The sequence below is a fragment of the Mustela nivalis genome, assembly GCF_964662115.1.
Source record: "Mustela nivalis genome assembly, chromosome: 13".
Classification (NCBI taxonomy): Eukaryota; Metazoa; Chordata; class Mammalia; order Carnivora; family Mustelidae; genus Mustela; species Mustela nivalis.
Genome location: NC_139032.1, coordinates 10,998,067 through 11,019,847, shown reverse-complemented (window position 1 = coordinate 11,019,847; position 21,781 = coordinate 10,998,067). Strand labels below are relative to the sequence as shown.

The window sequence follows — 21,781 nt, the reverse complement described above, 5'->3', positions numbered from 1 at the left end:
TGCCTCCCGTGAAGATTCCACTGGGCTTTTTGGGGACCCACTGTTCGATACAAGTGGACCCCCAAGGATCCCCAAACATCTGAAGAAAATCCGTAACGTGAACAGCAAAGACCCAGAACAACAGGAAGAGGAACTTGAGGAAACCAAGGCAGTGCTCCGAGCGGGAGGAAGCTGTGAAACACTTCGTATCCTCAGAAAGGAGAAGACAAGGGAGCCATCAAATTGGCCACACATCGCCCTCCGCCCCCGTTAATTTTTTAACAAGAAAATGTGACAGCACAACTTTAATCTTTCAGCAGGAAGGAAATGAGCTGAGGGAATCTTTAAGAAAGGAGAACAATGAAGACAAAAGGATGAAAAGGAAGTAGGAATGCAGATGAAATGGAAAAATGATGAAAGACTGTTCCCTAGCACCAAAAGACAGGAGAATTACCTGGTGCAACATTCCCCTGGGTGCCTGGAACCATGAAGGAAAAAAGGCCCCCAGAAATTTCAGAACGAGCGGGAGGAAGACAGGAGCCTGCAGGCTTGCCGAGAGGTAGAAACAGGTCACAGATGATCAGGACTCCCGGCGGTGTCCGTCTTCTCCAAATCAGCACTGGAGACTGGGACGTCTGGTTTCCAGTTGAGGGCAAAGGTGGAATAAAGATGTTTTCAGATACACGGGGCCCCAGGGACTTGCCTCCCGTGCACCTTTTCTCAGGGAGCTGCTAGAGGATTGCTCCCCCAAAATGGGAGCATCAATCGGGAAAGAAGATTTCCTTCAGGAAGCGGGGGATCTCCCACGGGAGAGAGACAGAGACACCCCGAGCGTGGTGAGGAAGGAGATCCCAGGTGACAGTGGCGTGCGGGGACAGGGCATCCGCCAGTCCAGTGTGGACCAGAGCCTGGACGGTTGCCAGACAGGGTGGAAGTGAGTGATTTCCTCGTGTGTTGGGATTCCCTCATATATTTGTACCGAGAGGAATCTTCGATTGTTTTGGCAGAGTTCGGAATAAATTATTGATCAGTACGCAGAAAACTAAGCAAATAGAGAAACCGTACAGTTATTTGCCTCATTCAAACAATTGTTCCCCGGGCAGGAAATGCGGTCCTAGGAGGCCCGTGTCTCACCAGGGAGGAGCGTATGTGCCATCCTCAGAATGCAAACACCTGAACACCGATGAACCAAAAAATATGGTATTGAGAGGATAAGGGAAAGTATAATATAAAAGAGGTAAATCCTAGTCTTTATTTATTTATTTATTTATTTATTTATTTTTAGAATTTTAAAAAATTTAGAGAGAGAGGAAGTGTGCACAGGGGAGGGGAAGAGGGAGAGATAATCTCAAGCAGCTGAACTCACAAGGAGCCTCACGCAGGGCTTGATCTCACGGCCCTAAGGTCACAACCTGAGCCAAAACCAAGAGTCGGCTGCTTCACCAAGTGTGCCACCCAGGCGTCCCTGAGCCCTGGTCTTTTAGAGACGCTAAGAAATAATGGCTACACTTGAAAAGCCAAGGTGAGGCTGCGGGGACACCCGGCTTATGAATGTGGAAGTAAGTACCAGAAGGGCCGCTGGCAGACTTGGCAATGAGACCGTGACAGGAGGAGGGGGAGGGAACGAACCTGAGTTGTTGCCGAAAGCTTGACTTTTCCGACTAGATTCATGTGTTTCTTCTTTGCCTTAACTTAAAAACAGAAAAGATTGGGATCACTCATTCTTATTGTCTGTTTTCTTTAAGAAAGAGAAGCTAACACCTCTGGGTATTATGTGCACGATTTATAGAAAATGTCGGGGCTGCATGGGTAGATGCGTGTTGCGAGGTTCTCATTGTACCTCTGTGCTGTGCTTGTGCGTGTGTGAAGCTTGCACACTTCTGCTTGCCTTGCGTCACACACCGAAGAGTAAAGAAGGAAAAAGTAGGTCAAGGCGGAGGCTTTCTGATTTCAGGTTGAAGAGCTCTAATTGCTACGTGGATTTGCACCCGACGATGAAAACCTTGAAGAGCTCAGGATCTGTGGATCCTATCTTGGCACTGGGATTAGGGTCTGGAAGCCACCGAAGGTGTATGGGAAGGAGGGCAGCCGGCGTACTAACCCGCAGTGGGAAGGATGCTCGCTGGCCGGGCTGACTCCTCGGGTTTGTATGCTTAGCGAGGTTAATGGGTTTGGGTTTTGTTGGTTTTTTTTTTTTTTTAAGATTTTATTAACTTATTTATTGGAGCGGGGCAGGAGCAGGAGGTGAGGGAGGGAGAGAATCTTGAGCGGACGCTGGGCACTGAGCGCAGACCTGGACGCGGGACTTGAACTCAGGACCCCAAGATCATGACCTGAGCTGAAATCAAGAGTTGGATGCTTAACCGACCGAGCCACCCAGGCGCTCCACGGGTGAAGGTTTCTAGCTTAAAAATGAAATGTGTTCAAGGTTCCTTCCCAGAATACATCCCATGACCCATCCTGAAACATAGGGTCAGCAGCAGTTTGTCCTTTGTGGGGACAAAGGATGGGGAGTGATGCACAAAGGTGGGGAGTGATGCTCCCCATCTTGGCTGTCAGTTACTTAGTTGTCAGTAACAAAAAGGGGAGTCATTTTTCCATGACCGGGGAGGGTCCGGATCTGATCAGGGTAATATTTTGGGAAGGTGTGATAATGATCTTACTATTATAACATTGAAATCCCTTTTGGAGAGCAAATAATTCATTTCAATTGTGGGGGGAAAAAAGAGAAAGAGAGAGAGAGAGAAGAGTGTGTGCTTTGGCTCTCTCCCCCTGGATGTAAAGCATTATCTTTGATCATTTAACTCCCTTTTAGAGTTGACCCAGGGAGGCCTTGTTTACAGGGCTGAGGGGGTGTCTCCCTCTGACCTCCGACCAGAGCTGTGTTGGAATCACCGAGGCAAACTCGTCCAATGATCCACACAGCAGAAGGCAAGGTCTCCGACTGCACCTTGTGCTCCGTGGAATGAAAGTAAGTGATGGGGAGATTGATTTTTTTTTTTTCCCCTTAACCCCCAGGCTCCAATCTTTTTCTCTTCACCTGACACCACTCCCAGGAGGAATCTTTCTCAACTTCTTAATGGATTGTCTTACTCGTCCGTGCATATGTGAAGCTGCCCCACAAATAGGGAAAAGCGGCGAGGAAGGAAAAGAAGGACTTAGCCAGAGGGAAACTGGTTATCACTTCCCAGATAGAAATGCAGCACACAGGGCTGCGGCCAGTGTGTCCGACATGATCGCTTAATAAATTGAGGCTCAGGAAACTTCCCAGGAGTCTCTAGAAAAATTGTCAGTCCTCCCCCCGCCGCCGAGCACTCCCGATATTTTCTGATAAGCGGGTAGGGCTGCAGAGGGGAGGTCAGAAAGGTGCAGGAGAGGAACAGATACATCGTAGATAATTGAATTCTGTTGTAACCCAATTAAACCCCGGGCTCATGGAGTCATGGGGAATTATGAAATGTGATTTATCTATAGACGTGATCGTCTTCGAAATGAGACCTGCTCCCATTACAAGGGTAACTGGCTACATGTTCTTAATACGGAATGGAGTCTCTCAACCCGCTTTCTGGGGAACACGATTTTCACTGGCCGCTTTCTTGATCGTAGCCATCGAGAGGATGTCAGAAACACGGGCACTTGGCTACCTGCTGGGCGTGTCTTGTTGACAACTTGAGCTGATCAGACCCTGCCAGTGGGACTCCAAAAACCAAACAAGCTAGACATGGATCCAAAGAGACTCAGAGCTGGGCTGGACATTTGGGCCTCAGTTTCCCAGACAAAATAGGGGAATATGTCTGGGTCATGGGTCATGTGACCCAGGAGGCTCAGCCTGCCTTTCACAATCATTGACAAAAGTCCCAGAGCTTTAGGGGGCAAACCAGCCTAGACGTCTAATTCTCTTCATCTTGGGCAAAGACAGAGAGGTTCCCCCCAGGAAGTAATTTCTTACTGTAAATTCCAGGCCTGACCAGACAGACCCTGCCGGACGGAGACCAGTGACTCCTTTGGCAAGTAAGGATTCCCATCCCCCACACCCGCGGCTCACCTTACCCGCTGGCCTTGCATTTACAAATTCCAGATCTACTTCTCTTTACCCAAACTTGTCCCCGTGCCACTCCCCTTACCACAACGGGCTCTCACTTCTGTCCAGATCACGGTCCCGTTCAGTAGAACCGAGGCCCCACTCTCTACACAGATGAGTCCCGAGATTCTGATGAGAATCTCTGGAGGTTGGGTCTTACCATCAGTACTTAGGAGGCCCGGTCAAAACTGGTAACCAGGCAGTTAGAGTGCAGAGGACATTTGAACACAGAATTCTTTACTGTTTTATTTCCCCCTTATCTTGCTGGCGTCGTCCCGTGGCCTCTCTCACTCACCATCAGCCCCTGAAGGCACCGTCTCGTACCCTCTGGTATCGGAGCACGTCAACACATGCGGAATCCCCAGGAAGCGTTTATTACGTGTAAATCTTTGACCTGCTGCAGTGACCTTGAGTTGGTCATTTGCTTTCCTCCACATTAGCACAGTGAGCTCAATTGATTCCGCAGAGTGACCTCGAGAGAACGTACGTGGTTTTGCACACAAAGAGTCCTCTGTAGAAATGTGAAGTGAGATCACAAGTGTGGTGCCTTTGTGGCCTTCATAGGTCAGAGCTCACTCAGCATTTGGGACTCGGCATTGGCAGACTGTGAGCTGGAGGAAGCCGGCCGTAGCAGTCCTTCTCCTTCACCTTGTCTGGGCTGGCCCACCCCCCTGCTTTCCCGCCACGCTCAGCGCTATGAGAGCCCTCCTGGCAACTCAAGGTCTTTACATCCCCCCACGGTGCATGCTCTCCCCCTTGTTTCTCCAGCTCACTGGACGGCTGCTTAACAATAATGGCAACATCCCCCACCCCCTCCGGATAACATATGCCTTTTACTGGCAACCCCCCTTCGAGAGATGGATCAGAGAAAGCATTTTGAGGCAGGAAGACAGTTGAGCACTAACACTTCTTAGAAACCAGCCACTCTCCTGCCAAGAAGGAAATAATGCCCAAATCCTGGGGTGTGGAGTCTTGACGTTAACAGCTGTCTTGATCATGTGTACTTTTGTGCCTTTTTTTTTTTTTTCCTTTAATTCTCAGAAAGATGCTGTAGTGAGTGTGGAGAGACACTCTGGCCTCACGTCCTCCCTGTCCTCTCTCCCCCACCCCCACCCCCCTGCCTTGAAATCCGCATCAGCCTTCATGGAATTTCTTTTTCTTCTTTTTTTTTTTTTTTTTTACTGTTGCTAAGAAACTATTGACCAAGGTCAAGTGCACATGCTAATTCATTAAGACTTGTTAGCAGCTTCTTGTCCTGTTGACCTTGTGGCTGTCTTGTCAAGTTTAACAAGGACAAGCAAAAGAACTGGTCCGCTGCCGAAGGAGTCTGTTTCCCTGAAGGTTCCTCGTAAGGTGTATTTGGAACTGAGAGGTTTCCTTCTGCCGGTCCTCACCTCCTCGGGGAGCACTGGCCAGCCCTAATTTTTCTGGATCTGGATAGCAAGGGAAGGCGCTGACATGGGATCTGAAGTCAGGTGGACAGGCTTTAGGATGAACATTCGTTCTGTGGAGGCCTGGTCTCCCCCAAGCAGATAAATCCCTGGCTGGAAGCAGGGTCGTCTTGGTGTGCGGGGAAGAGAGTCGTGATGGGAAGAGATGGGGGAACATTGTGCTGAAGAGTTCGCTTGATTCTGCCCCCTTCTGTGGCCTGAAAAGGACTAGACTCGAAGCCTCCTTATCTCAGAGCGTCCTCCTGGCCTGCCGTGGAAAGGATTCATCCCAGTGTGGGCCGTTAAAGCCAACTTTGTTCTTCTATGTGTTCAAAAAAAGGCGGGCTGGCCGACCTTCCAGGTCCACATCCCAGAGACTCCTCCAGAAATATAACCTTTGAACGTAGGATCTGCTGCCATGCGAGCAAAACAGGAGCCCCAGCTTGGTTCCCCGAGCAGGCCTCAGAGAGCAAGAGGAAACTTTCAGCGGGTGATGTCAAAGGAATAAATGGGTTCCCAACCATCTTCCACGCAACGGGCCACAAAATGATTGGGTTGAGTTGTTACAGCCGTTCCCTGGCTCACAATTCCGGGTTTCGTTAAGCACCAGCTACATAGAGGACATTGTCTGTGAATAGGAAATCGGGCCTGGCCGCAAACCGACGCTATTCTGCATTTTGTTAGCAAACTAGAATGAGCCGTGGGCGCTGGCCCCGGTCACGGACTGAAACTCTGACTCCTGATTTCTCATCTGCTTGTTCAGTAAATATTTTTAAGTTCCTCCAATGGGCCAGGCCCTGAACAAGATGGGGCATAGCAGCAACTGAAACACGCGCTCTGCCTGGAACAGACAGACCCTGCCCGTGCAGTGTAGGATCTACTCGGGCTCGTCCTCTGGTGAGCCCTCAGCCGGGCCTCCAAGCCGCCTCCGCTCCCGGGTCTTTCTTCTGAATGCCCGTGGAGCGTCTCAGCTGTCCACTGCTGACTGACAAAGTGCCCCAAAGCAGTGGCAGAAAACGAGCCACAGTGATGATCTCCAGTGTCTGTGGTCAGGACGCTGGCGTGTTCTGGCTGGGCCTTGGCCGTGGGGTCTCTCAGACCCCATGCAGTCAACCGTCGGTGGCCTGTGGTAACCTCCAGCCTGTACTGGGGAAAGAGCTGTTCCCAAGGTCATTTGCTTGTTGGCAGCATGGGCTGGGGGACCGAGGGCCCCGTTCCCAGCTGACCACTGGCCAGAGGCTTCTTGGGTCTCTGCCCCGTGGGTGCTCTGCTCAATGAAGCGGGCAAGGTCAGAAGGCCTTTGAGGCTGACGGCAAGGTGTTTGTCACAGTCTTTTGTAACACAGTCACAGAGGGACAGCCCGTTGCCTTTGCTTGGACTAAGGCCCTAGCCAGTGCTTCCTGCCCAGGAAGGGGATTACACAGGGTCTGAACACCAGGAGGTAGGACTCTCGGGTCTCTCCGACAAGCCTGTCCACCATGTTGCGGGTCCATCCTGGGCCAGTGGAGGGCGGGGGGGCTTCAAGCCTGAAGACACAGCAGTTGCTGGCCGGTCTGCCTCCAGCTGGCCTTGTCAGCCCTTCCCACCTCCTTGGCCATGTCCATTTTGTCGTCTGGCTGAGAGTAGGCAGAGAATAGGCAAATCAAGTGACCCTGAAGGGACCGGCAGAGTGTGAAGCCGACGTGGTGCGAAGGGGCCTGGGTGTGCGGGACAGATCGTCCTGAAGGAACGCGCGTGCCCACGTGGGTTCTTCACAAGCTGAGGACTGTCCCTGTGGTCCCAAGGGTCTGCCAGGGTCAGAAGGGCTTGTTACAAAGACTCCTTCATAAGTCAGGGCAGAGCTTTCATCCAGGGTCCTGATGCTCCCCGTGGACTTTGGGTTGGGGGTGACCGGAGGCCATCGGGCAGCAGCCTCATGCGGGGCTCTGGGTCCTCTCCAGCTGACGCAGTGTGTCGTACGCATCTATCACTTTTCTATAGGCCACGGCGCAGGGGAGGCTGAGAGGCACAGAACTGAAGGGTCTCGCTGGGCGAAGAGACCTACGCGGGAGAGGACGGCCCCGGAGGCCGGCTGTCATCGGGCTCCCGGACTTCTCTCTCCGGGGTGGAGTGTGGATCCGATGCTCTGTGCGCCCATCTCAGCCCCCGCCGTGCTGCGGCTGGTCTCCGTGGCCGGCATCATCCATTATTGACGAGGAATGGAGAAGGCCGTGGTGAATAATTAAGCAGGGCTCCGGTGCTGGTTGAACACGGAAGGGAAGGGAAGAATTCTGAATTCTGTTGTGCCAACAGGACTCTAGGTGTAGACGCCTTCTGTACCTTTCCAGAAGGCCTAGCAGGTGTCTCCGTGGTTTGTCTGATGTTTAGTCTCATGTGTGGTTCTCTGGGTAATAACCAAACGTATTCTAAGCGTTCCACAGCAGCGGGAAGACTCTGAGGGCTGCCGCCTGACCTCAGGGTCCATGACTCCAAACCAAAGCCATTTTTAAGAGTGACAGTGGGACCCCTGGGGCTAATAACACATTATATGTGAATTAAATTTTTCTTTTTAAAAAAAAGTGTGACATTGGGAAAAATGGCTTCTCCCATAAGTTGGGGAGAGTCCAAAAGGTAGGGAGAGTTCAAACTGGACTTGAGACTCAACACGCAGAGATTTTCTATCTTCCAAATAGTTAACGGGAAGAAGAAAGTGTTGGCGCGCTGGCCGGACCGTCTGCTCCCCCGCTCACCGTTTTGCAGGGGGCTCCCTTGAGTGGGGACCCACAGCTACGGGAAGTGCATCACACTGACCTAGATGATAGGAGGGGCAGGCCGACCTTCCTCTCCTCTGCCAAGGGCCCCTGGTTATGTTCCAGCCCCTGAGCCCAGTTTGGGATCACATGTTGGCTTGAGTCAAACCACGACGGCTCTGGGGACAGATTTCTTGTTTGTGTGTGTCTGGTCACCTGCCATCTCCCCATTACTCAGAGCACAGTGCAAGGACTTTGGAGGCACTCAGCAACCCCAAAGAGTGGCGAGGGGCCACTCCCAGGATCCCGACCCCCGGGGCGCCGGTGCTGTGTGGCCACCGTGTTCCCTAAACTCGCCGCCGAGGCCCAGGTGCGTTCTGACGCAGGCGGGGAGACAACCCCCTTTCCCAGCCTCCACCCATTCTTTGCACATGAGCTGGATGCTTTTTTCACAGGTTCTATAAACGCAGCAGAGTTTAGAGCGTGTGAAAGTTTCTGGTTGCACCTCAGAACCGAGTTTATTTTCCCCAGAAATAGTAGGCGTTGCTGCCAGAAGGGGTAGGCCGGCCCCTTCTCCCCAACGTCAGGTGACAACGGGACCCGACCAGTGACGCACGACTGCCGGGGGCCCTTCAGACACCAAAGGGTTAAGGCGGATGCCTCGGACACCCCGGGAGGTGGTCCTCTCTCCTGTTACAAGTTGCATTATTGAGGGAGGGCATCGGATACCAGTGGAAACAATCCACCAGCCCGGCCCTGAGGTCAGGAGTTCGCCTCAGCTCACAGGTGGATGCGCCAGGGCTGGTCGTGCTCCCCAGGCAGCCCCCGGAAAGATGGAGAATTTTTGGATGTACCAGTTTGAGTGTCACGAAGAAGAGGTAGGTGGCTCCTAGGGCTTCAGGACGATCTCTCCCCCTTCGCTCCTGGTCTTCAGCCTGTAAATCTTTGGCAGGTCCCTCCAGCCTAGGAATATGGGAATGGAGCAGGAGGGGTGGGGGGAGAGGGGGCGTTACCCCACATTCCCCAGGGTGGGAGCAAACCTAGCCGGGATTGCCTGTTGCTTGGAAGCTCAAGAGAGAGCTTCGATCAGGTAGAAGGACGCCGGGCGCTTTGCTTTCTCTCCGTCAGCATCGTGGTGTCTGGGCTCCTTAGTTTCCAGCTTTGTTCTCTGTGTTGTGTCTTTTGCTTCCAACATGTTGATGACAACGAGGGAGCTTGGTGCCTTGCACATTAGGAGTGGCTTTGCTAGGTGAGGGAATGGGCGCCGCGCACCTGTCCGGGACCGGCACCCAGTAGGTCTTCTGGGATCGTTCTTAGTAGGTAATGAGTCGTTAGAGCCGACCGTGTGCTCTTAGCTGCGTTTCTTACAGAAGCTAAAACGGACTGTGGTTTTTTCCTCTTATGGAACTCAGGTCTGGAGGTCTGGGAGAGGTAGTGCAGGACCCCCAGTGGGGAGATGAGACACAGTCTCCCGCATTTCTCCATTACACAGTGTCCTGCCTTTCAAACACAGGGAGGCCCTTTCAAGGGGTAACAGATAACCTGTGTTTCCAGATCCGCTTTATCAGCTGGTCAGTGAGCTCCGCTGACAACAATGACTGGTTAAGAGTTAACTTAGCTTTTTTTTTTTTTTTTTTAAATCATCTGAGCTCATGGCTTCAGAAGCTTAGGACCCTGTGGATGGTAATAAAATGAATAATTTGTGAACAGGGAGAGCCCCTCTGTGTGAAGAGACTGGCCCAGTGCAAGGTTCTCTGAGGCTCGAGCTGGTCCAAGTCTTGCCATTACTGCAGTGGCAACATGGGGACTCGGGGTTGGGAGGACCCCCCCTTCCCCGGGGGGAAAACAGAGAGTGAAAATGGTTAGAATATTTTAACCGACCGTTATCTCAAAATGTTCAGTTGGTATTAATTGAATCCATTATAAATGTGTATATAAAACACTTCATTAGGTCCAGGCTATTATCATTTTAATGACATAATTATGCTCCTACAATGTCTATACTAACTTTCCTACTTCACCACATTAAGGAAACAGAAATGTGCATTGATAATACAGTTTGAATCGAGAGTGAATAATTACGGATTTCTTAACCCGTTTCAATTTTAAGAAGCACAAATATATCTTGCAGCGAGAAAAACTTAATCCTACAAATGTATGTCTCTTTTTTTTATCCCTCTAACATGCAGTAGGGTTAATTTAAAATGACTTCTATCAGTAAGGAAAACAGTGTACGTTTAGTTAAGAAAAGGGGATAAAGCTGGATAAACCCAAGATGCATAGGGGACAAGCTCTTCCGGGGATGCCGGAACTAGAGAAATCCCACACAGGTCCCAAAACAGAAGTTTGCTGGAAGGAAGAGAGGAGGTACCGTAGCCCATCGCCGGTAACCACACCTTTGAAATTCGGTATAGAACCAGAACGTTCGGGCTCATAAGGAATTGAATGACCAAGTGTTTGATTACAGTCTGTACGAAATGCCACCTCTGAGATCCCTTGTTCTCGCTGGGTCCATGTTACTATTCTGCTCACATGAAGATGCATAATTAGCAAGCGATGTCTGACCGGGAAGGAGTCAGACCATGACCAAGAGCCCGTGATCTGCACGTGGGGACCAAAATCCGTGTGAGCACGTCTGGGCAGTGCTTCAGGGGTTTAGAACGGACTCTGTGTATAAACATATTTTTTTTTCTGTTCTCTTTGGGTACAAAAGACTGATGTCCATGCATCCTTCCATACGCTCAACACATTTATTAAACCCCTGTTGTATATTTTATGGAGAACCTGGATTAAGCACTTGAAGAAGAAAAAGTTCATGAATCACACATCCTGCCTTCATAGTGCTTATTGAAGTATTGTAGGGGCACCTGATGGCTCAGTCGGTTAAGCAGTTGCCTTCGGCTCAGGTCATGATCTTGGGGTTCTGGGATCGAGCCCCGCATCAGGCTGTCTGCTCAGCGGGGAGTCTGCCCCTCCTCCCAGATCCCCAGATCATGTGCACCCATGCGTGTTCTCTCTCTCTCTGTCTCAAAATCTTTTAAAAAACAAAGTACTGTCATCAAACTATCCTATAGTATTTATATTTTAATAAAACCTAAGGGAGGAAGTGATGTACAGAAGAATGGCACCAGTAGAACCCAAGCAAGTCTCATGGGAGAGGGCTTCCACTCAACCCAGAGACTGGGAAAGATTCCACGAAAGAAGTAGCATTGGAAATAAGCCTTTGGAGACTGGTGGACATGTGCGCTTCAGACGAGAGCATGGACAAAGGTTTTGCTCAGAAAGGCTCAGGTTTGATACAAGAGGCAGAAAACAGCTCAGTTCGGCCTGATGGTGGAGGAGAACTGGAAGGGGAAAATAGCTAAGAAGTTAAGGCTCAACCTTGGAGTGCTTAGGTACAGAGTCTAGAATTACTTCTCCTTCTTCTTCTCCTCCCCCTCCCCCTCCCACTCCTCCTTTTAAAGATTTTACTTGCTTGGAGCACCTGGGTTAAGTGTCTGTCTTTGGCTCAGGTCCTGATCTCCGGGTCCTGAGATCAAGCCCTGCATCAGGCTCCTTGCTCAGTGGGGAGCCTGCTTCTCCCTTTACTCCTTGCTCATGCTCTCTCTCACTACCTCTCTCTCTTAGGAAAAAAAAAAAAAAGATTTTGCTTGTTTATGTAGAGAGAGAGGAAGAGAGTACGCATGAACAGGAAAGAGGCAGAAAGAGAGGAGAGAGAGAATCTCAAGCAGACTCCAAGCTGGGCACAGAGGCTGATGTCAGGCTCAATCCCATGATCCTGACATTGTGACCTGAACTGAAATCAGGAATTGGACATTTAACCTGCTGAGCCACCCGGGCGTCCCTAGGATTTATTTTAAACATAAGCAGGAACCACTACAGTTTTTCACTTGAGGAGTATCTTGCTCAGAACTTCTTACAATGTTTTTTTAAAATGAGAGTCATGGGCCTGGGTGGCTCAGTCATTGAAGCGTCTGCCTTCGGCTCAGGTCATGATCCCAAGGTCCCCAGATCGAGCCCCATATCAGGTTCTCTGCTCAGCAGGGAGCCTGCTTCTCCCTCTCCCTCTGTAGCTCCCCCTGCTTATGCTCTCTCGCACTCTCTCTCTCTCTCTAATAAATAAATAAAATCTTTTTTAAAAAATGAGAGTCATTTCAATACCAAAAAATGAGAGTCAGTACGTACTTAGTGAAAAAGTGTCTGATTATCTTAGTTTGGGTTGCTACATAAGAAGGATACCATAGGGTGAGAAGCTTACACAACAGAAAAGTACTTCTCACAGTTCTGGAACCTGGGAAGTCTGAAAGCGGGTGCCAGCACCGCCAGCTCCTGGTGTAGACCCAACCCCCTCCCAGCGGCAAGATGGCGCTCTTCTTGCCACATTCTCACACGGTGGAGAACAGAGAGAAGAAGCAGGCTCTCTTGTGTCTCTTCTTGTAAGGGCACTAATCACGTCAGGAGAGCTCTACCCTCCAACGTGATTATCTCCCACAGGCCCCCTCTCCTCACACTGTCCTCCTGGAGGCTAGAGTTTGATGTGCGAATTTGAGGGGGACACGGTTAATTACTAAATAATGCAGTTCCAGATAGATGTGGTGAAACTGTGTCATTCCTAAAGGATTATTTTCTCCTACGCTTCGTTGTGAAACTTTTGTCACTGAGTTTCCTGGGAGGCAAGGACCAGCACGTGCTGGGGCTTGTCAAGGTTATAGCCAGAGCCGGCCGGAGCCTGTAATCGAGGCCATCACAGTAGAGGATCTTGGTGTGTGGTGGTTGTGCACAGGCTGCAATTCACGCTTGCCTAGGCACCTGATTCTCTTTTGTAAACTTGTCACCAGAATAGCATCACTCTCAGCCCTCATATTTCAAAATACCCTCCCATGCTCGGATGAGAGACAGCGGGTATGCCAGAGACGCACACAGTCACTGTACCTAGCCCCGGCCGTGGCCAGGAATGAGCTCTTCTTACCAATACGCCTCGAAGAGTCTTGGGGCTCATAAATTAATTTAGAGTCTTTGTAGTAAGGTTTTAGGGAGTCTTCTGTGTGCTTTCTAATTTTATCCCTGAGTAAAATTTTAGTAAGGAAAGAAGCAGGAAGATGAGATGAGGAAGCCATCCCCGTGGGTACGTGTTGTCCCTGTGAACTCTCCCCAGTGGCCTGAAGTCGTTGTTGCTGTTGGAATCTTCAAAGACTCTCATCAAATGCTGGTGGGAGGCTTTGTGGGTACCCAGGCGCTGAGCTGACGTCCCGTGGGCGTCGTCCCCGATCAGTCCCCACGCCGGCCCCGGTGGCGGGTGGTGACTGTTGTCCTCAATTCTCGGGAGGATCCGAGATGATGAGTAACTGGCCCGCGTCAGAGCTGGGAGCGGGAGAGCGGAACTGAGATGCTGGTCGTCCAGATGTCGGGGCAGGAGGGCTGCAGCAGCTCACTGTCCGGAGACCTTGAGAGCTTTACTTGTCCGGCCACGCTCTAAGCTTAAAACACCCCAGCCCCTTTCAAAGGAGCAATGGAACTTGTATTCCCTGAAACGACATGGCACTTTTGGAAATGGATCCTAGTAGAAAGCCAGATCACGGTGGATTGGAAGACCAGATCCTGTATCTTAGGAGCTGAGTGAGTTTTTATGTCCGCCAACCAACAAGCTTTGCTCCGGGGTCTGCCGAGTCCCCAGTACTGAGGCAGGAATGGCAGCTGTGTTCGCCAGCCCGGAGCCCTGCCCGCCCAGCCTCTGCGGGTCGCCTCTCCTCCCTGCTGTTCCTCGCATCCTGCTCAGGCCTCTCAGGGCCCCTGTTGTGTCCCATTGTAATGATGCAGGCAGGGTTCGAAGGAGTCTTGCAGAAGTAAACCTTCTAAAATTAATCCACTGGGACGCCTGGGTGGCTCAGTCAGCTGGGCGGCTGCCTTCGGCTCGGGTCATGATCCCTGCATCCTGGGATCGAGTCCCGCATCGGGCTCCTTGCTCCGCCAGGAGCCTGCTTCTCCCTCTGCCTCTGCCTGCCACTCTGCCTGCCTGTATTCTCTGTCTCTCTGGCAAATAAATAAATAAACTCTTTTTTAAAAAAATAAATAAATAAAATTAATCCACTTAAAATGAGGACCAGAATGGGGAGGAAGGAAGGGTTTGGTTAGACCCTTATCTTGCAAAACAGTATTAAAAATTATAAACATAAGCTTAGTAGTTTTATTTATTGACTAATAACATGCAGGTTATAATTTCACTTACATGTGAGTTCTTTAAAAAAAAGATTTTATTTATTTATTTGAGAGAGACAGCACAAGCAGGGGGAGCAACAGGCAGAGGGGGAAGCAGGCTCCTCACAGAGCAGGGAGCCCGACGCGGGGCTCGATCCCAGGACCCTGGGATCATGATTGAGCCGAAGCCAGATGCTTAACCCACTGAGCCACCCAGGCGCCCTGTATGTGAATTCTTAAAACAAAAAAGGACTATTGATTTGAGAAGTTGTAACTTGTTTGAGAAAGAACCCTCGAGTCCTACACTAGCACAGCCTTCTTCAGGTCACACTGTGACTTCCTTAGCATGACCAGCAGGGCTCCTTCCAATCAGAAAGTGGACAGTTTCAGCAAAAACACACGAGGGTTGATGCAGGTTTCGCAAGGGCCTCTCTTAATGATTTGAGATTCAAGTCACGCTCCTTTGAAGCACCTCTAGTGTCGTCATTCTCTGTCTTGTCGTCTGCTTCATCTGTGAACTGGTGTAACCACCTCTTCAGCAACCTGTGGTGAGTGTGAGCAGTCCTCCACCTGGGCCAACTCTAACTTTCTAAAATCCTGCTTTCTCTTTATTTTTGCAATATTTGCACTTGTGCTCTGCAGTGCATTTGCAAGTTCCTGGTTTTCTGTTTTGTTTTGCTCTGGGCCTTGGGACCCCAGACGGTCCCAACCGTCAACAGAGACGTGGGCCGGGGAGATGCTCAGGTTGGAGGTGGGGGCTGTTAGGTGGACACCAGCATCGTGAGTGGTCTGCTCAGTCGTGACTGCTTTTGTGTCATTGTGACTTCTGTACTCAAGGACTCGGTGGCCCCTGCTTCCAGAGGCCACCCTGTGCGTGTTTGTACGTCTGTCTCCCCAGCTAAGCCGGGCACAGACCGGGGTCGGGGCCTCCTCGGATGCTGTCAGAATTCCCATGTGAAATGAATGAATGGCAGTCTCGGTGGAACTCGTATTTTTCCGTCTTTTGACTCCAATGTCTCCAGAAGTCTTTCAAGATCTGTCTGCGTCCCTCCCACTCACTGCTTTGCACTCCGTCCTTAGGCCTTTCCGAAAAGAACACCACCCACTTGGAAAGAGCCAGTGACCCCTTTGCCTTTAGCGCGGGGTTCTTCTCGTTGTCATCCCGTCAACTTCTCCAGGGATGTCCTCTCCTCGTGCAGGTGGCAGGGCAGAAAGCATGTCGGGACGGAAGAGCGGGAAGTGACAACTCATTCTCTCCATCCTTTAGATCTTGAGTTCAGCTGAGGAACTAGTCCCTAAGTGCCCAGACTGAGCTTCTGCACTGAGGACAACGGGCCAGGGACCCACCAGGAAAACCCCACCTGCTGGGCAGAGAGTAGACGTGGCTGCTTCTTCATCAGATGGGGTTCCAGTGACCTGTCCTTGCCCTTCAGCTCAACCCCTGCTTTCCTGCAGAGCTCCACTGCCGCAGCTGTTTCTAGAACCTTCCTCCCTCTCCTCATCCTGTCCCGCGCCATGAATACTGCAGTTTTCAGAATTCAGCGGAAGTATCACCTTCCTCAGAAAGCACTGGGGATTCACCGTAACATATTGACTCATCTACCCGTGAAGCTGATATGCCCCTTTCTCCCCTCCAGCCGAAGTGCTCCCTCCCAGCCTTGTGTCTTACGTCCTACATATGGGTGACTGTTCGTGCCACCTGCCACAGCCCTCCGTCCCAGCCCTGCCTACGCCCATCACCTGGAAAGTCATGTAGGGCAGGACCTATCTTGTTCCTCCTTGTATCTTGGGCCAATATGCAGAGCAGAGGTAGGCACGGACATGTCCGTTGAAGGAGTAGATGGACGATAGTTATTTGTGCCCGGTTCCTCTTCCCTGCAAGGACGGCCGAAAAGTTCGGCCTGTTGAGCTTGAGCTGTTTGTTTCACCTCTTCCACCCCTAGTACAGCGTTGGCCGCTAGAACAGTTTGATCAGAAATAAAATGAGAGATTGGCTTTCCCTCTGGATGCTTCTGCATCCTGAGGCCATCTCTGGCCTGAGGACGGGACTGTCATCTCCCGTCCTGGCATTGACGGACTGAAGTCTTACAGCTGAGAGCCCTGCTCTGTGGAGCCCTGGAGCCCTGGAGCCCTGGCAGTGAAACTGAGACTGCTAGTGGAGAATGTGCTAGAACACAGTCTGCAGAGGACAAGCAATTCAAGAAGCCCTCCCGTGATTGACCAGGACAGGGAGTTGCCGAGTTGTCTTTGGACATTGTAGATGCCTCCTACTAGATGCCCTGTGTGGCACGGAGTGAATGCCCAAACCCACACTTGCTTCCTGTCCTTAGTCTCATTTCCTTGAAATGGAATACGCAGCCAGTGACCCAGCAGGCCTGAGGCTTCAGCCGGAGAAACGTGGTAATGACTCCCTTTGTGTATCATATTTTATTAGTTAAACTTTGCCTCCAGTACATTCTCTGAAAGGAGGAGGTGTTCTCAGATTTCTGGTCTTGATTCCTTTTTTTGAGTGGAGTATGGCAATATGGAAGCTGGAGAGGAGGGGCAAGAGGCTTTTAAAGCAGACATTGTAGATGAATCGATGCCAATAACTTTGGTTAGGGACCTTGGGGGCTGTTTGCCCACCTTGACTTTGTCAGCAGTGGGTTGGAGAGAGGTGGGCTCCCACTTTTGGGGTCTTTATGTGGATACAGCTTTGAGCTTCAGGAGAGCTTTGCTGGAGCTCAGGTCAGATCTTTGCAGGCAAAGACCCCTTTTTTCTCATTCAGAATGCAGATTTAGCATTCCACACGTAAGAGCAGAGCACGAGAAGGCTATCCGGAAAGGGCTTACCATTGACCACTAAACAAGAATGGAAGCCATCCATGGTTGTTGCCCTGCTTTCCGCAGGTTGGAAAATACAGTAAAGCTGGAAATGACTCTGAAATCATTTCCTCAGCAAAGGTTTGCCGGGGGGCCGCTGCTTATGAGACCCATGGTCGGGCACTTGGATTCCAAAATGATTAAGACAAGAACCCTGCCGAAGAGTTCGGGGGCAGGGGAGACCCACACATAAGCAGATAATTACAAAACCTGACAAGCCATCAGGGAGAACAGGACAGTGAATAGAGTCCAAGAATGCTTCAGCAAGACTTGCGATTTCCGAGTCAGCACTGAAGGTGGGCAAGAGTGCAGGAGAACTCTCTAGAAGGAGGTCATTAACTGCGCGTGCAAGTGGAAGGAAATGTGAAGGAGCTCATTTGCATGCAGAAGGCTAGAGCATGGAGCACGGAGGGGACGTGGTCCCTGGTGCAGGGCACTGTGGGTCCCTCCTCTCCGGGGCTCCCTGACAGGCACGGGGCACTTGTCACTTAGCCTCACTGTGAAGTCTGACCTGCCCCTTCCAGGTAGGTCATGGCCTGCTGTCTGGATAACCTGCCTTCCGCATCATCCTGAGGCGACCCGATGTTTGCAGTGTTGCAGAGAATCCATTTTTAGGATTTAGATTTGTGATAGCAAGTGGTTAGATAAGGAAATAGGAGCTGCTGGGAACTTAAGAAAGGTGGGGTTTTTTTTTCCTTTTTTTTTTTTTTTAAATGAAGGTGTTACAGTCCTCGAACCAGGCAATTAATTTTTTAAATTTTTTTAAATTTTGTTTTGTGGTTTTTAAAAATATTTTATTTATTTATTTGACAGAGAGAGATCACAAGTAGGCAGAGAGGCAGGCAGAGGGGAGCGGGGGGAAGCAGGTTCCCTGCTGAGCAGAGAGCCCGATGCGGGGCTCGATCCCAGAACCCTGAGATCATGACCTGAGCCGCAGGCAGAGGCTTAACCCACTGAGCCACCCAGGTGCCCTGAAACCAAGCAATTGAAGAAAAACCAGCCATTCTAGCTTCCCAGGGACCAAACCCTTAACATCTTTGCAACAGAGAAAATGACTTTTGGGGGGAAGTGGAGAGATGTCACTGTCTAAGGAAGCTCTTCAAATTTGAAAAACTGGGAAAATGGAAAGGCGCTGAAATGTCATGGGACCTCACGTGCCTGTGTTTGAGTTGAACAAACAGAGCTAACTCAGCCAGTACCCTTCACTCTCTTGGGGGCCAAATGAAAAATTCTGTGCATGATTTTTTTTTTTTAATAAAGGCGTGCAGGGCTGTTTTCCATCCAGGGGCTGTGGGGCTTGGGGTCCTTATGTCCACCCTTACTCGCTCCGATCCCCTCGGCTCGATGCTGGAGGGGCCGATGTCTACACGTGAGCAATTAAGAGACTCCTCGGTCCTCACCTCCCTGCTCAGAATCAGATACAGGGGCTCACGGAAAACAAACCCAGGCCTGACGGGAATAGCAGCATCTCAGTGTGGAGAAAGCGGCCCTTCACCACATCCTTTGGTGCTCCCTGCATTTTCCTAGAATTCAGACTTTCTGAAAAAGATTTATGTTTTTTAGAATTTCCCATAATGCTCATTGAGGCCCCATTGTCTATGAGCATGCCCTTGCTCCAACTCAACATGACTGATTTCATGGAACATTCTGCCTTTCCCCGTGGAGGTACTCAGCTGAAGTTTCTACCTCAGCCTCCCCACGGGGGCCAGTTGCAGGACATGAGGAACAGATTCAGCCGCCACCGGTGTAGCTCGGCTTCCTTTGTCCAGGACGGAGCTCCCTGCACATCGCCACACAACAGATGCACAGAACAGAACACAGGTTCTGTTCTAGGCCTTTCTGTCAGGTTTCACAAGCCGTGCGTGCTTGCTCTCAGAGGACCAGCACTACAGAATCCTGAAGCATCCCTGTGGCTCTCCTGAAGGTGCCTTCACCTCTCAGGATTGCAGGGGCATGCAGAATGTTTGGGTCTCGGCCGGGGAGGGTTTCCATTGCCTGTCTCAGGCCCATTCTTGACCCGTTTGCTTGCTTTGGCCACTCATTCGGTGAGTGTGTCAGGCCCCGGCCTGGGGCTTCCTCTTCCTTCCAGCAAGGCCAGCCTGGGCCACCACCCGAGGCAGTGACACACCTAATGGGGACCATATGCTCCACATCTGTTCTTCTAACCCTATTTCCAAACAGAGCATTTAATGAAGGACTTTTGAACGGTTTCAAGAGCAGCCGAGGTCAAGCCAGTGTTTGGATGCTGACGTTTCTCTGAATTTGCCATGACCTGTGGATTCAATGAGAAAAAAATGCTTGAAATCAGGACAAGAGAAATACAGGTGGTATGGTTTCTGGTCACCAGTTCCAGCCGCCTCTGAAAATCCCTGTTTTCATTTTTATTTACATTGTCATTTCCAGGTCGTCTTGGGCAGGTGACTTTATTAAGACAACGAGTACCCACAGTCTTTGTGAGAAGAATCTTATTTTATTTTTCTTAAGATTTATTTATTTACTTATTTGACAGAGATCACAAGTAGGCAGAGAAGCAGGCAGAGAGAGAGAGGGGGAAGCAGGCTCCCCGCTGAGCAGAGAGCCTGACGCAGGGCTCGACATGACCTGAGCCGAAGGCAGAAGACTTAACCCACTGAGCCACCCAGGTTTCCCTGTGAGAAGAATTTTAAAAACCACAGACCTTTGTGTCTCCCCATTAGCTTTATTCATTCAGGGCTTAAAGTTCCAGTGTCAGCTTTTGCTCTGTTTAAACCCTTGGCCTGAGGAGGAAAAGTAATGGCTGAGCTTTCAAGGATTCCTTTGAAAACATGGTGGGAATTTAAGAGAAAGCGCTGAAAACCCAGGCCTTTTAGGTACTGCTGGTGGCTCCTCTGGCAAGTTTTCTCCCCGTAGAAGTGTGTGTGCCCGTGCGTTGGGCTTTCTCCTCTCGACCCTGCGCCCCGCGGGTGTTTGCGAGTCCCCAGACACTCACTGTGTCCTCTCCTTGCTGTGTTCCAGTCTCCGTCTCCTGGCAGTTCCTCCCCGCTGGGTGCAGAGTCCTCGAGCACACCCCTCCACCCCAGCGACCCCGCGGAGGCCTCCTCGAATAAAGAGGTAGGGAGCCATTTTGTTTCAGAAGCCGCCAGCCTGTGTTGTTTTCTTCTTCTTCTGGTGTGAGTTTTCTTCAGCTTCCCACACAAACCCCCCAAACTCCACCCCTGCCACCACCACCACCAACCACCACCACTACCAGGGAGAGAAATCCTTACCTCTCCTCTCGAGCATGGAGTTTAGTGACAGAAGCCACACCGTCCAATCTGATAGCCACTGGCCACCGCTGTCTGCGTTGACTAACCCATGAAATAGAAAGTCACCTCCTCCGGCACACTAGCCACTGTTCAGGTGCTCAGCAGCCACACGTCATGAGTGGCTGTTGTACCGGACAGGGGAGATGACAGAACATTTCCAGTCTTTCTGGAAAGTTCTCCTGGACCATGCTGGAAAGGGAATATTACGAACTCTAGAGCAGCATCCTTCCTCATGGTATTACGAGCCTCTGAAACGAGGCTGCCATGTGGTTCGGGAAGTGGGCTGGTTTCTTAAATACCCATTTACTTCAGGCACAGGTGGAATAAGTTTCATGACATCAGGTGACTGCGTGTCCTGGCTTACGGGGGGTGGTTCCCGTTCACACCTGTTGTACAAGCGGTGAACCCAGGAAACACGCGTTTCTAAAGCAGCGCTGTCCCAGAGAACATGCTCCAGGGATGGAAACCGTCTGCTTCTGCGACGTCCTGTATGGCCGTCACCAGCCCCAGGTGCCTCCCAAGCTCTTGAGGTGTGGCTCGTAGGACTGTGGAACTGAATTTTGCATTTTATTCCATTTTAATCAAATAGTCACATGTGGCTAAAGATGATTAGACCGTCCAGCTCTAAAGTGTCCCCCTGTGGGACAGTGAGCCATACGGTCCCCCTGCCGATGGAGGCCAGCCTGAGCCCCCATGGAGAATGCTGAAGTGAGAAAATGCAGCTGTTCCCACAGAGGTTCCTGGGGCTATGAAAAGACAGATGCTCTTCCCACAGGGGAACCCCTGCCTTTTCCAACTATTGTCTCTTTACCCCCAGGCAGATGCCACCCCTACCTCGTTATGAACCAGGGTCAGGCAAATAGTGGCGTGCACTAGAGTCCACATGGGGGTTCAGCACACCCTAAATACGGACGCTGCCTAATCATTGCTGAGGGTAGGCAGAAAGATGTACGCCGGGTAATGAATGATTGCTCATTTTCCTTCCTTTTGTTAATAATATTGTGCTAAATGCAAGAGAAGAAAGCCATCTCCCTTTAACCCTGAGTGGCAGATCCCTTCTAAAGGGAGTCTTCATTAAAATAGACCCTTAAACTATCACTGAATATACATCCATTCGCCATTAACTACTCGTGCAGGGAGAAGTATAATTTTCAATAATCTGTTCCTTTTAAAGCAAACAAACATAAGAGAGACCTTCTCTGAAATGACACCAACATTAGG

General features: G+C 50.6%; 1 protein-coding gene across 7 annotated transcripts in view; it reads left to right on the top strand.

Annotated features, from left to right (window-relative positions):
* Positions 1-21,781, top strand: part of APBA1 (amyloid beta precursor protein binding family A member 1) — a 194,671-nt gene that overhangs the window by 136,272 nt on the left and 36,618 nt on the right. For 6 of the 7 annotated variants that reach the window (XM_082696648.1, XM_082696647.1, XM_082696650.1 and 3 more), the window contains one exon: positions 20,271-20,366. The exons of the other annotated variant lie outside the window; for it this stretch is intronic. In XM_082696648.1, coding sequence (XP_082552774.1) covers positions 20,271-20,366 — 96 coding nt within the window. The remainder of the gene's footprint in view (positions 1-20,270; positions 20,367-21,781) is intronic. 7 annotated transcript variants of the gene reach the window in all.